Source organism: Lates calcarifer, linkage group LG8, assembly GCF_001640805.2.
Source record: "Lates calcarifer isolate ASB-BC8 linkage group LG8, TLL_Latcal_v3, whole genome shotgun sequence".
Classification (NCBI taxonomy): domain Eukaryota; kingdom Metazoa; phylum Chordata; class Actinopteri; family Centropomidae; genus Lates; species Lates calcarifer.
The window spans coordinates 9,996,085-10,010,606 of record NC_066840.1 but is presented as its reverse complement, the minus strand read 5'-3'; the positions used below and the strand labels follow the sequence as shown (position 1 = coordinate 10,010,606).

General features: G+C 42.7%; 1 protein-coding gene across 1 annotated transcript in view; it reads left to right on the top strand.

Moving 5' to 3' along the window:
• Window positions 1-1,057: 1,057 nt before the first annotated feature.
• Window positions 1,058-14,522, top strand: part of cacna2d2a (calcium channel, voltage-dependent, alpha 2/delta subunit 2a) — a 136,953-nt gene continuing 123,488 nt past the window's right edge. Inside the window, 2 exon segments of the mRNA XM_051072232.1 lie at window positions 1,058-1,525; window positions 6,339-6,420. Coding sequence (XP_050928189.1) covers window positions 1,410-1,525; window positions 6,339-6,420 — 198 coding nt within the window. The 5' untranslated portion in view covers window positions 1,058-1,409.

Here is a 14,522-nt window from a genome sequence, read left to right as displayed (position 1 = left end):
CACACACACACACCGCTGAGGGAGAGGGATACTCTCCGGGGGTAACTTCATGCTGAATTAGATTTACTCTGAGGTTTCAGTGCATCTCTCCTCTTTGTTTACCCTTAAAATGAACAGTATCTGACGTGTGTCCAGAGGAAAACTTGCTCCTCTGAAATCCACTGTATTAGAAAGGTACTGATTATTCAGAGGCTTCCAGTTATGAGAAACAAGGAGACATGCCCTGCCCTCTCTGTAAAGTTACATTTCAAACACTTCTCATCTAAATAGCTGGTGACAGTGTGAAACAATAGCTAGGTGTCTCCAAAATGAGGTTATTAATTCTCCTTGCATTCATTTAAATGTTCATCCACTGGACCAGATGCGCTAATAAGTAGAACAAATGTAGTTGGAGAGGAGCCCCAAGGTGATTGCTGAATGTTTACACTCCAGTTAATACAATCCGCCCCTCCAGAGTCATGCCTCTAATTACCAAAATAAAGCCTTGATTTTAGCTCGTAATCCCGAGTTTGGGGAGGACACGGCGCGTGGAGAGTGGACATGAGGAGGTGGCCTGATGCGCGCCCCCGCCTGTCGCACAGGAATAGGCTGTGTGAATGGAGGACGGACCGCTTGTGCCAACTGCCAACAGCTGAGTCAAGTGGCGCAGATGGATGGAATAAATACAGGAAGTCGGGCGTCTGGACCTTCAGAATAAAATCATTCACGTAACAAGAAACGCTTTAACCAATCCCTGGATATTAGGCCTAACCGGTGCGCCAGTGTGCACATATTTCATAACAGCAGACCTGTGTCATCGTGTACCTTGTGTTACACACTTGTATAACGAGTGCACTAGCTCTGGTCACGTGTGGCTGCTGCCATGTGAAGCTCTGAGCTGCCTTGAAGGCATTTTATTGAAAGTACAGCAGGTAAATTTGAAATCCAGCTCATTTCCCGCTGTCACTTCAGTGCTATGTGCTGCCCCAAAACCCAAAAACGACACTGTTTTATTTTGAAAATCTGAACGGGATCGCTCCGTCCTTGTCGTGGCGAGCTTTACTCTGTGTGCTTGTTACATTGGAGAGAGTGGGAGAGAAAAGGAGCAAATGTGCGCGGCGGCGGAGAGGGAGGGAGGACAGCGAGTGCGCAAATAGGCAGCCAGGCACATCAGCAGCAGCGGCAGAGCATCTTCCTGATCCTGATCTCCCGTGTCCTCAGCTGCCAAATCCTCCCGCGGTGCGGTCTCTCGATTGAGATCTCACTGCCGGCTGAAGTGTCCAGAAGCCTCCGCCAAACCCATCACCTCCCACCACCACCACCACCACACTTTTTCCTCTTGGAGCTCGGTTATTCTTAGCTCAGCCGCGAGAGACTGTCCTTCCGGTCCTTCTCTTATTTATCCCAGTTTCTTGAATATTTAATGGAAAATGGCGATCTGCGCGCAGTCGTACGGTATTTTCTGCCTCTTCACAATTCAAACTGTACTTATCATATGCGTCTCCACGCCGACAGACGGGACCCACCTCTTCCCCCAGCACTACACGTAAGTACCCTGCACCGTGTTTTTTTTGGGGGGTGTATACCGGAGGGGTGCGGAGCGCGGAACTAGGACAGGTGGCCCCCCGACAAGCCTGCACATGCAGCGCCCGTTTACCTTGGTGCGAGAGGAGCCGCTGTCCCTGATGTTCAAAACACACAGACGCAGCTTCCGTCTCTGATGCTGCGTTATGAATCCAGCTCTCAGAGAACCATGTTGTTGTTTCTGATGTTGTGGGCAGTGGCATTTAATACCCAAAGCCTCGTTCAATTTGTCATAGTCAACGTGGAAACAGGCTGCGGGGAGCACGCACAGGTGCCACAGGCGAATAACCCACCCGAGCTTTAATTTATTAGAACATCCGCAGGGGTAAAAATAAGATAATAATAATAGTCGTTGTGTTGTTTTGCTGTCGCTGCACGGGGGGGAGAGAATATCACGTTTACGCATGATGGATAGGCTGAGCTATAAGGAGGCTAGTCTAAAAAGTCCTCCAGTCCTCCAGCTCACACGCACCGTGAAAATAATCTCGCCTATCCCACAGCACGAGACACTGCTGTTTTAAAGCGGATAACTCTGAATCACAGAATAAACCAATTAGTTACTGCAGCGGTTTTTAAACCTTCCAGATGAAAAGTCTCAGCTCATCTCTCACCCCACAAACTACTCAACTACTCGCTTACACTCTTTTCGGGCACAAATGCAAAAACATGGCTTCCAGATGGGACTGTTGGTGATTTTTGCAATAAGAAAAAAAAAGATTTGTAGCGATTTATACGCACTTGAGGCCAGTATCACGGTGTTGCTGTACCTAAGTGACCGTAGGCGCAGAGTAGCTGAGCACCCAGCTGTGTTTAACCTAGGAAAACTACTGTTGGACTTTTCCAGCGTTTCACCTGTTGGGAAATAGTTTCGCAGTAATATTTGGATTTGAAGTGTTGTTTCTTTTATGCGAACAGTGCAACAGTTTCACCTTGAATGACACACGCAGAGGCAACAAACATAATGTCTGCTGCAACAATTTACCACCTGTGCGTCGTCGTCTCAGCATAAAACTGATAATTTACCAAAAAACTTTTTTTTTTTTTTTGCTTCATTTGAAATTCTAGATTAATTTTATAGTTTAGTGACGAAACTCCTCGTGAGACCAGAGTGCAACAGTTCCTCGCTCAAGTGTGTGAAGTCCGGCTTCAGACGTTAACGTCGCCCTGTTTATGATGATCATTGTCGTGATGATTTGATGTGAACGTGAAGTGTTGCCTGTGGTGATGATCAGTCAGTCAGGTCCACCACAAGTGACAAGAATCGAATGATTCCTCCCCCTGATGCATCCACCGGATAATCTCTGTGAGTTCTTCAGAGCTTTGTTGTTCCGGGTGGCCAAGGTGACTTTCAAAGGGGAAATCACTTATGCTTTATATTCCTGCTGATTGATTTCAAACGACAATTAGCTGCATCATTGATTTGATGACTCCAGCGCCATAAAGAAAAGTGATGTGGATAATTTCTCTTACATTTGGATTGCATTACAAATAAAATGTTTAATTAGTATTTACTGTATTTGAATTTCTATTTTCTAATCTTCACTTGTCAGTGATTAAATGCTGTGTTTATAATATTCCCTCCACCTTTCCCTCCAGATACGCTTTGTTTTTCAAAAGTACTTAGATTACTTTAACTGGATTACAGTTAGAGTTGTAGTGGGATAATGTTAATCTCATTACATTACATTTCATTATTATTAAGCTCACCAGTGTTCTTGTTTGAGCAGATAAAAAGGTCCAGGTCTGGTCCTGTATGTTGTCTGTATTATATCCAGTCTTCTCCCGGGTTTTTCAAAACTGGGTTTTGTGTCACCCACATGTCTGTGCTATGTGCTAGAATTTGACTGTTAGCTAATTGAACAGAAGCTGCTGTGGCTGTCCATCGAATGCACGGGCCAGACACACACACACACACACACACACACACACACACACACACACAGACACAGTTGCTGACGGTCTAAGCTCCTATACCTGGAAGTGTGTCCATAAGAGAGGGCAGAGTGTCCTCTAGTCCATTTTGACAGCACTGTACCTTTTCTACATGTTGCTGCCTGACAGCCTGGTCAGATTTTTATGTAGTTAGTGTTGTTGCTGTGTGTGTGTGTGTGTGGGAGAAGATGGAAATTATTTCCACATTACTAAATTACGTGGAGAAAACCTGCTCCGATAGCTGGAATCTAAATGGGCAGATGTACAGTCGTCTCTAGGAAGGTAAAATATCATCACTTTCGTCGGTCTACATCAAACTCAGAGCAATTTCCCCCCAAATTTTGTCATTTCCACACATATGAAAATAGTCCACCTTTTGCCCCTGAAGATATTTCAGCGTTGCACTTGGAACGACGAGTCCCATTGCAGCAGAGCGAACATGATGACTGTGTGTGTGTGTGTGTGTCGTCCATCCAAACTCATTTCATCACATTTTCTACCCCTGCTTTTCCATAATGTTTGCCTAACGTACATCATCACTACACACGAAAAATAGCAAAAACACAAGCGACAAATGGCAAAGTTTTAATACTACATCAAACCACACAGAGCATCAGTCAGTGTTCATGTGGTGCCCAATGACAACTTCTCTGTTTTTAAGAGAGATCACAGCTTTCACATCACAGAGGGTCTCAGAGCATTCATTCAACACTAGGCCTCATTTACCAAACCGGCGTCTCCTGATATCTCTGTCGTCGTTACTGACTGGAGGGTTCTGTATGAATCTCATGTTATTTTACAAAATGGCATCGTTGCCTTTTAATGTTCCTTCACGTGATCAGGCCTGGTCTTCAGGTCGGTCGTGTTCAGGCCGCATGGTCGACTAGTCGCTGTCTGTCAGTAAGTGTGTTATTGATTACACCTGATGTATTTAACGTTATGCAGCTGATTGAGAACTGAAAACACAGTGAAGGCCTTTTCATGATATGTTGTCTTTTATTGATTTCACTCATTGATTGTGCACATTTTGTCATTTAGGACATTTCAGCGTTGTGCAGGAGATGACAAGGAGCGCTGCAGCAGAATGATCACAGTGACAGTGTGTGGCCGACACACAGGTCATCCAAACTCATTTCCTCCAAACTCATTAAATTTTCTTAATCACATTTGACTGGGATAGGCAACATGGAGAAAATGAATATTGCACTAACTAAGTTTTATTATCTTGATAATATCTTTTGATATTTTTATATATAAATATTCTAAATCTCACGTTGAAAAGCTGAACTCATGCTGTTGCAGTTGTTGAAACTCAGTTAAGTTGTTATCATTATTTAGCACATGATATCTCCATATGGCAATGTAGAAATTATATGGAGAGAAGATAATAAACTGTAATTGGCCATTAAATACAAATGATTTTTTCCCCCATTTCCATCATCCACCTCTAGTTTCAGAAATCAAAAGAATATTCTTAAGATTGAGTCAGTCTTGCGACTTTGTGTGGGTGCAATATGTGTATTTTAAAATATAAGAGAAAACTTAGGGCCTTCTCTCTGCATGTCATTCTGTCACAGCTGTGTATATGTATGTGTGTGTGTGTGTGAGTGTGTGTATGTGTAGCATGTAGACTAATGAAGTTGCGTAAGAAGTCTGCCTGGCTCGGGGACAGAGGTAGTGTCCCTCACTGTTAGTATCACTGCGTCCTGCTCGGCTCTGCTCTCACTGTAAGCTTGTTTTTATTTCATATCGAGGTGACCTTTTCATAGTCAGCGGCCCTCTCCCCAGCGGTCCCACTCCGCACAGTCTCTTTTGGAGGCCCTCTTGCTTTCTCTTAATCTTGTCCCCTATAAATGAAGCCACAGTGCGCACACTCCTCACTGCCATGTTTCTTTTCTTTTTCTTTTTTTTTTTTCTCTGCTGTTGCTCTCCTGATGAGGCCCGCTCCGGCTTGGTGATTATGGCTAGCGCTGTCACTGCTCGGCAGATTTGAGCAATTTAATAAATCTGTCTTCCCTCTTGTCATCTGAGCAAATCTGACATTTAAAGATGACATTTGTCTCCGTCATCATATTAAAAGACAAACGACTGTGTTGTGTTGTGCTGTTGATGCCCGTGATTAGCTATCTACGGGCTGCTGAAAGGGAAAGGTTGGCACGGAGTTAGTGGTTGACTTGCAAACACACGACAGAATTTATTCATCTGATTGCTGAAAGATGAGGGTTTTTTGTTTATTTGAGTGAGACTTTCTCATTGGCTACTCACGCAGATCATTCAGTGTGGATCCAGGTTGGCAGGTTGGCCTTTGCTGCTGCTTTTAAAACGATCTGGTGAAAATCTTGATCCATTAAGTCATTTGTTGCTTGCTGGGAGATATACAGTGATGAGCTCCAGCCGTTTGATCTCTTAATTCCAAACTTGGCTCCGTCTAACGGAGATCAGCTCCTGCTTAGGGTGCACTTCTGTCAGACCTGAGCAGTTTTAATGCGGAGCCACTGATCCCAGCCGAGCCAAGACAGGCACATTCGCTGCCAGTCCTGCCAGAGCCGACCAGATATATGCAAGATGTGATGAGGAGAGAAGGTGCTGATGACTAGCCCCAGACATTAGGAGAGATAGAAGATAGGAGAGATCCAGATAGGGATCTGGAAAAGAGACTGGGGGGTGGGAGTTTGCCAACACAGACAGAGATACACAAAGATGTAAAGACTCACTTTCTCTGCCTTCTTACAAACACACTCACTCACATGGTTGTGACGGAGGAATGAATGCTCGGGTGATGAGACGTTGAGGTGATAATGTCGAGGGATGCAGATTGAAAATGTCTAATTTTATTTTTGCAGAATGATTCACTGGGCCGGACGCATCGAGAAGGAGCTGGAAAAGGTTCTGCAACACGTCACTGGAACTCAGCAGATGAGATCGGTAAGTTGACGTCACGCTCGCATGTGACGCACTGCTTTTCTCCTGCATTATTAATCAGAAAGATTTCACTGGGCGAGGTTGTGCAACATAGACTCCCTTGTGTTCCTTGTGTTCGTGTCAGAGAGGCGCTGTGTTTGTGTGAGCATTGCAAAAAATGTTGATCTTTCAAAGAAATTCAGTGTTGGCATTAAACTTTATTCTTGAGATCATTTCAGCCTGAGATAGTTTTACTTTTTCCAGTGTAAATCAGCTTTTTTAAACAATCTTCTTGACCCAAAAAAACAGCTTTCCTGATATTTCTGAGTTTTTAGATATTTTTCGTCTGAAGTTCTTTAATCTGAAATCCCTCAAAACAGTGGTTTTAAAGTGAAGATGTACTTTTAATTAGTGGAATGATTTCAACAAATCTGCTTTTTTTTGTACTTGTTTTATGAAACAAGAGCAGCTAATATGTTAAGATGGACACATTCTGCAGAATATGGTTTTGGTTGTTTGTGTCTGCGTCCTTGTCTGAGGCTGTGTGTAACACGTGTTTGTCTTGTGGTAGAACAGATGGTGGAGCAGAGTGTGATTGACACTGTTTCATCATATTTCCGCCGTGTGCGCATGTTCACTGGGCTTCCAGGGTTTGTAATGCACCCTGAGATAAATGCTTCATTATTGCTGTATGGGTGAGTGTGATTCATCCAGCCGGTATGCTGCCTGTGGCAGCTTTAATGCTAGCAGTAACAGTGGTTAGTGTGATGGCTGTTAGTATGGTGGCGACATTGATGGATCCCAGAGAGGAGGAAGTGAGATGACAGGGATCATGCTGGTGTAAAGGTTAACGACCATTAGTGGGTATCAGGCAGACACTCAGACTGCACAGGAGAGAGAGGTTGATTTTTAGCACTCATCCAGCGTAAACGAAACATAACAGAGTGTGTTTACCTGTCAAAATATTTGCCTTTTGCAGTTTGTGCAGGTATTTTTTTCCCACTGAGCAATGGAGCAGACTTCTAAAATAATGTTACACATGGTTTCGAGGTGAAAACATACTCATGCTCTAAAAATGCTGTATCTCCATTTCACAAACCCTAAACAAACAGTCTTGATTCATTTTTGAGATAACAAAATGGGTTTCTGAACGGGTTTAGAGAACCAGAAGAAGCATGCTATCCTTCAACTTTTCTAATAAAATCACTAAACTTGGAGAGACGTTGTTTTCACCAGTAAGTCACAACTTGTTGCCTGTCTACTGCTTTTTCAACTACTTAAAAGAAACACTTATTACTGGATATATAATGCAAATCAGTGTATATACATGCATGTACATAAACATAAGAATTGTTTTCTACTTTTACAATTGAATTCACCTGCTGGTTATTTCCTTGATAAGTGCATTAATAGTTTGATCTGAAAAATGTGAGCAGACATGGGGACAATGTCCATCATAAAGTCTGAAACCATAAGCTTGTAAGTGAACTGTCATGTAAGACAAATCAAAGTAGCAAACTCTCACAATTAAGCAGCTGCATCTGGGAAATGTTTGATATTTTTTATCTTGAAAAACGGGGTTACTGATTGATCTTCTATTAATCGCCTAATCGAGTAATTGTGATTATTTAGCGGAATGTACGGCATGTTTGGTTTAAATGTTGTGGTGTCTCTTAACTGCTTGTTATAAAACTGGGACATACATAGCTGAATAATCCTGATCTTAATGAGACCTAAAGCTAAGATGTGACACTGACATGACGTTAAGTGCTCAGTGGGCTTTACGTTCTGTGGATTTAATCTAATTTACACTACGAGTTTCTGACGTTTTCTTTGTAGGCCAAACCCAGAGAAGCCAGTCTCTCTCTCTCTAAAAACATTACGTCCATCCCAATGATGTCTTGTGTAAGGCGGCCCATATGGTTGCATGTGCTGGCCTGACTGTGTGTGCAGAGTGGGTGTGAAAGAACATTTATCATGGCCCCAAACAGGAGTCGTCACAGGGTGTGCTAAATGGCCCAGCATGCCTAGAAAAGCCATTTTCTAAATGGATGCCTCTCTCTATACGTGTGTCTGATAGAAATCTTCCCAGGGCTATGCCGGCTGGTAACAAGATTGCCTCCCTCTGCGCCCCCTTCCTCTTCATGCGCAGTTTATTCTCACAGACAAAAAAATGTAAAGTGTGTGCAAATTATTTTTGAGTTTGTCTTACATGGAGAGAGACAAAGAAGTAAGTTGAATATAATGTGGTCTGTTCAGTTCCCCTCGGCTGAGATTTTATTTTTTCTGACAAGCGAGGTAGCGGGTGAAAGCGAGAGAAAGGCCAAGACAGGGCAGCACAGAAGATAGCAGAATACATTTTTGAATCGGTCGAGTTAAAAAACAACACAGATGTACAATATTTTGATGTGAAGTTTCAAGTGTCTCCCACAATGAATAAAACCCAAGTTATTTAAATGCTTAAAATCACAATCTAATGAATTCTGGCGAGCTTTGGTCAAGATGTTATTCTTTTATGGGGGAGTGAAAGGAAGATAGAGGGTGAGTGATGTGTCGGAGGAGTTGGAAGTTTCGAATGGAAGAGTGTGGAGCGCAGATAGACAAGGAGAGTGGGCGGCTTTTAGAGCAGAGGAGGAGGAGGGTTTTTTTTTTTTAAGAGAGAAAGGATGAAGAATGGCTTGACAATTGAGATGGATGTTCAGGCGGTTTTGTGTGTATATTTAGAGTCAAACTACTTAAGATGGATGAAATGATAGAGGGGAAGGGCGAGAATTGGTAAATTTAAATGTGAGCAGACGGATGCTGTTTATAGTCCTTATCCTCCTCATTATCCTGTGTGCTGCTGTGTTTGATGTGTAACAGTATGTGGTGATGAGAGGCGGTGGACACTGGCATTGTTTCCATATCCTCAGGCTTATTCAGAACAGTTTTAATAGGCACACGAGAAGTGCGCCTACACCCACATGCTGTCATTACAGTGATTTGATGGTTTATCAGCGATACAGACAGATAATATTATTATATACATATTTAGGTACCAAGTGGACACACAGTACTTACTGTAGCTGTAACAATTATACTCATGCATAGAGACGCTATGACGCTAGTGGTGGTGGTACTCAGATTCTTTACTTAAAGGTGCTATTTGTAAGCTTTGCTATTGCTACGTAGCCACCGTTAGCATTAACAGCTGTTCACTCACCAGGCTAATGAGTTCAGCATCAAACCTCACTCCTTTACTCGTCCAAACTTGTCTCCAGTCGTTGAAAGCAGAACCAATATTAACTCCTGCTTTGCTTCTGTTTCTATCACTTCCTTTCTTCCACTGAGGTTAGCATGCTTACTAGCTAGCCTCGGCCTATCCCATCACTTTCCGATAGCAAGTCATAGAAGTGTCTAGACTCCCCTGAAGAAGTAAGCGCTACTCACCACAACTCGCTCCCGGGTAGAAACCACATTCAGCAGCAGAGAAAACTTACACATAGCCCCTTTAATGTTTTAATAGCATTTTACTTATGTATTCGGTCTAAGTGGACCCAGGTTTAATTTTTAGAAATATATTGTATTTTACAAGTTAATCATATGATTCTTATGTAAAATCTTAATCTAGAAGCAGCTAGTAACTACACCTGTTAAATGTAGTGGAATAAAAAGTTCAGTGTTTTCAGAAAATGGAAATACTCACACGCAGTACTTGATTAGATGTACGTGGTTACATCCCACCGGTGTCTTATTGCCACTTGCATATAGAGTCAAGGCAATTTCCTCAGTTTTAATTTAGCAAGCCTCTTAAAAGGCGATGCCATGCAACATATGTTGAACTCTCTCTCAAATTCATTTCAATATGAAGTCTAATCAGCATGAATAATTTAGTCTAGTGCACATGACTGCTCCTGAACCCCTTGGTTCAGCCTGGCACTTCACAACTCTGCACTCTGAGGATCTGTCTGCCCCGCCCCCCCACACCATATCCTCTTGCCGTTTGCTGCTCTTGATTACTGGAAACCTGAGAACAACACACATCCAGTCAAAGCGGGATCAACCTAGAAGGAGGGTGGACAGACCAGAGCGGCTTTTAATGGGTGTGGGGATTCACATTCGATTTTATATGAATGAAAGTTTTTTTTTGCTGTCTTTCCGTCACTTTTGCCCTTCACTCTGTGTGTGATTCTTTTTGATGTGTGGTCAACACTGCATCAGTCAGCCCGCTGACCACATGCTGGTTGCAGGTTTATCTCAGTTCAACACAGGCCTTCTTGCCTCCAGTGCTTCCAGTGCATGTGTATATGCTCATGGCTGTGTGTGTATGTGTGTGCATGTGGTAAGTCGTCTTTGTTGTTGTTAACATTGCTGCAGCCTGTGGTTGAATTTGATCAGCGCAGGTATGTTTTCATGACTTGCGGGAGATGTCGTATGCAGGCTGAACGCAATTCCAAATGTCTCCAAACCTTCCTTCTGCTTCCTGGAAAAAGAAGGTTGCTCACGGCCAAGACAGCTGGCCTCAACAAACAGATATCTCTGTAGAGAGCATTGGTGGATTTACTCACTATCGCTGACTACAGAAATTTCCAGTAATCTGTCTCAAATGCCCAGCGCTATGCGAGGTGTCACCCCTGCTCTCACTCCACTTTCTAGAGCTGATGTCAGCTTCACCTCTTTCTTTCTCTCTGTGTGCCGATCCATCAGTGGACGATGATGTGAGGGCAGATTGCTGCCATTTGTTTCTTGATTTAAAAGCTCCTGACGCCTGGACAGAGTTTACAGGAAAAGTTGAAGGTCCCTCCTCCCACCATGACCAGTTACCTTTAAAGGAGAGAGAGAGAGAGAGAGAGAGAGAGAAGGAGAGTGTGCAGACCCCCTCTTTCAGCTCTTCTTCCTCCCTCCCCCCCTCCATCTTCTGGCCTGGACCTTACACAACAGCAGCTTGTTATCTGGCTGTGTGAAACATCACAGGCTATTTCTGCAGGATAGATAGTTTACTCCCTGGCTCCCGTTTTCTCTCCTGATGGCTTGTCTTAAGTATTCCCTCAGTCATTGTGTAACACACGTCAGTACACACCATGGTCTGCTTTAACTGAGGTCTTTATGTGTGTTAAAATTAATGAGATATTAATTACTGCTATTTTAGTACATCTACAACAGCAGCAAAAATTGCACAGTTGAGTCAGCCGGTATAAAAACTAAAGTTTCAGCATAACAGGCGATGATGCCTTTTAGGGATTTTAATGTTTAAACCAAGGAGAAGCTGAGCTCAGCTGTGTCGTTAATATCTACTTTACTCAAAGCTATATAGTCAGTGACCACTTTATTAGGTACACCTGCACAGTCTAATTCAATCCAAAGCAGCTGTTCTGCCATAAAGGCTACTTTTATGCCTGTAATGATCAGTTTGACTCGGTCATAGAGGCGTTGAGGTCATAGTTAGTGATGGTGCGGCATTATTTTCAGAGGAGTTCTCTCATATATGTAAATATCAGTGTGCAGTGGCTTCAACAGATAGGCAAGTAGAACCACAGAAAACCTTCTCAATGTGAAAATCAGCTCGTTTACTAATGAGAAAATGAATCAGACTAAAACACACTGCTGGTAAATAGAGAGGTCAAAAACTTAGAAACACCACCTTTAACTGTGACCTCAGAAATAAACATGTAATTGAGTTGAAATGTTGCTGACAGTGTCACCAAAAACTGAACATTATAGACAAGACCTATTGAATTGCACTAGGCTGTACAGGTGTACCTAATGAAAGGGCCACTGAGAGTAGTTGTGTTTCCGCAAATAATGACTGCGTGAGTCTCTTTTTTCCCATCATGACCCTCTGGTGTCACCACCTTTTCAGTTTGTAATTAATAATATGCACTGGAGGCAAATGCTTTGCCACTCCTGAAGCACAATTGAAGCTAAACTGAGTTAATTTGTGACAGATTTTAATTTTGTCTGACCTTTTGAAATGTAATATTTTTTGATAGCAAATGCAGATATGAAACCTGAATTTCAGCACAGATACCAAAATGCTACTTTTTTGATGCCTCACACAAAAATAAAGCAGTAATCCACCAGGAGTGTGCAGATATTCGACTGGCTAACGCAGCAGCTTTCTGGATAATGTTGCACTGTGTTCTGAAAAAGTTCACACAACTTGAGCCAGGACTTTTTCCACCGTGCAGCCCTGCAGTTTTTGGCACTGGCACCTCCACTGCACCAGTGGAGCAGGCTTATTTATGTGAACGAGCGCTGAAGTTGAATGCAGCCTAAGGCGCACGCTTTGGTAGGTACCAAAAAGTACTGAGGTGATACATAATAATCAGAAGTAAATTATGCAACCTTTTTATCTACAGTAGTTAACCATCCATTTGTGTGCCCAAGTGGATATAATAACCTGGCTATAGTCCCATTCAGACATCCCATTAGCAGCTCCCAAGAGTGAGGGGTCATCAGGGTTATACATCAGGGTCATGAAAGCTTAGACACGGTCTGTTAGTGAACCATTTTTTATTCTGTTTGGAACCCACCTTCTCTCTTTGTGTGCCAGCTCTAGCACTTAGTGTGTATTTACCCCAAACAAAAACAAAATAAAACACACAACAAAATAACTGTGGACGTTAGAGGCACATAAAACCAGTAGCAAGCTGAACGTTAAGCAGTGTGAGAGCTGGTCAGCACCATTACTCCCAGCCTCAGACTCCCCTGGGCTGACAGGAGAACAGAAGGGCACACAAACACACAGTATTTATTTTTCTGCCTTTTTATTGGTTTTCTGACACCGGGGAAGGTTACAAGGATTCCTCAGCTCCCCGGCTTGATGGCCTGGCACTGGTTGGCGGTGTTTATATAAATGAAAATACATATATCTGCAGAGTGCAGCCCTGCATGCAGATATCCCCGGGTTGGTGTTAGAAGGAATTACTTGAAATAGCTTTGGAATAAAAATGTGACAGTTTAGAAAAAGGAGAACCAGATTATATAATGTCAGTGTCCTTTCTCCAGTTTCATACTCTGTTTATTTATTTTTTGTTTGTGCTGATATTTTCCCCAACATGTAGAAAGTTTTTGTCAGCGGAAAACATATTTGATTTGAATTTGAACTGCAGATCTTAAAATGTTATGTATTTTAAATAAATCCTCCTCAAATAATTTATGTTAATGTAGTTCTATTAATTAGGTTATATGTCGTCATATCACCTATATATCTCTGCCCTTTGTTTTTATGTATTTATATATTATGTTGAAGCTTCCCCAGGTTTGAACTGTCTGGTCTCAGAGTAAAGCCAGGTGACTGAAATCGATAATGCAGGCTTTAAAGACACAGCGCAACACGGCGCGTGCTGCGTGCGCAGGATTTTATTTCTTCTCTGGCCACATTATAAAACATCTTATAGTACATCACTGTGTGTGTGTGTGCTTGTTAATTCCAATGCAGTGAATTACCAGGATGGAGCTGTAAAGACCCACTGGGGCGGGGAGGCCTCTTAAGTGTCAGCACAGAACAAACAGAGATGGCCGGAGCGTCTGAATCTCGCTGACGTTCGTCGTGGTACATTTGGGGACTGTATTTGTGTAACTAATTGTCGCTTGATGAATTCAGAGAAAACAAAAAGCAGATGCATTCATGCTACTAGTGGCTTTTTCTGCTGCAGAAAAGAAGGCCTTGCACTTGTTAAAAGGAAGACAATATAGCATTATGTGTCAAAATAGGATTAGAGGTCTGCTAAAGCTCCAGCCCTGTCAGAGGAAGATGCTTTATTTTGCCTACGCTGCAAATCTTTTCTCCTTGTCTCCGTCTCTCTACACTGTTATTTGCCGAGTGTGTGCGTTTATGTGCCTGCGTGTTCTTGTGTAATTTTCAGTGGTCTTCTGTTTGATGTTTCATGGAGTGTGTGACGTGTCTTTGGTGCTATCTACGCTTGACAGAGAGAAAAAAACTGGGTACAGTTCCCTGAGTGGGTTGCAGTGGTAATTTAGAGTGGCGTGATGCCCTAGAAAATTCCAGGTGTGAAGTGCTTTATTCATTCCACTGCAGAGGGAGCGCTTCTCTGTGTGTGAAGTGGTAGGTGTGACGTTTATTTCCATTGTGAACAAAATGTATTGGTCTTTTTTTTTTCTTTTTTTTGCTGGATGTTTGTGTT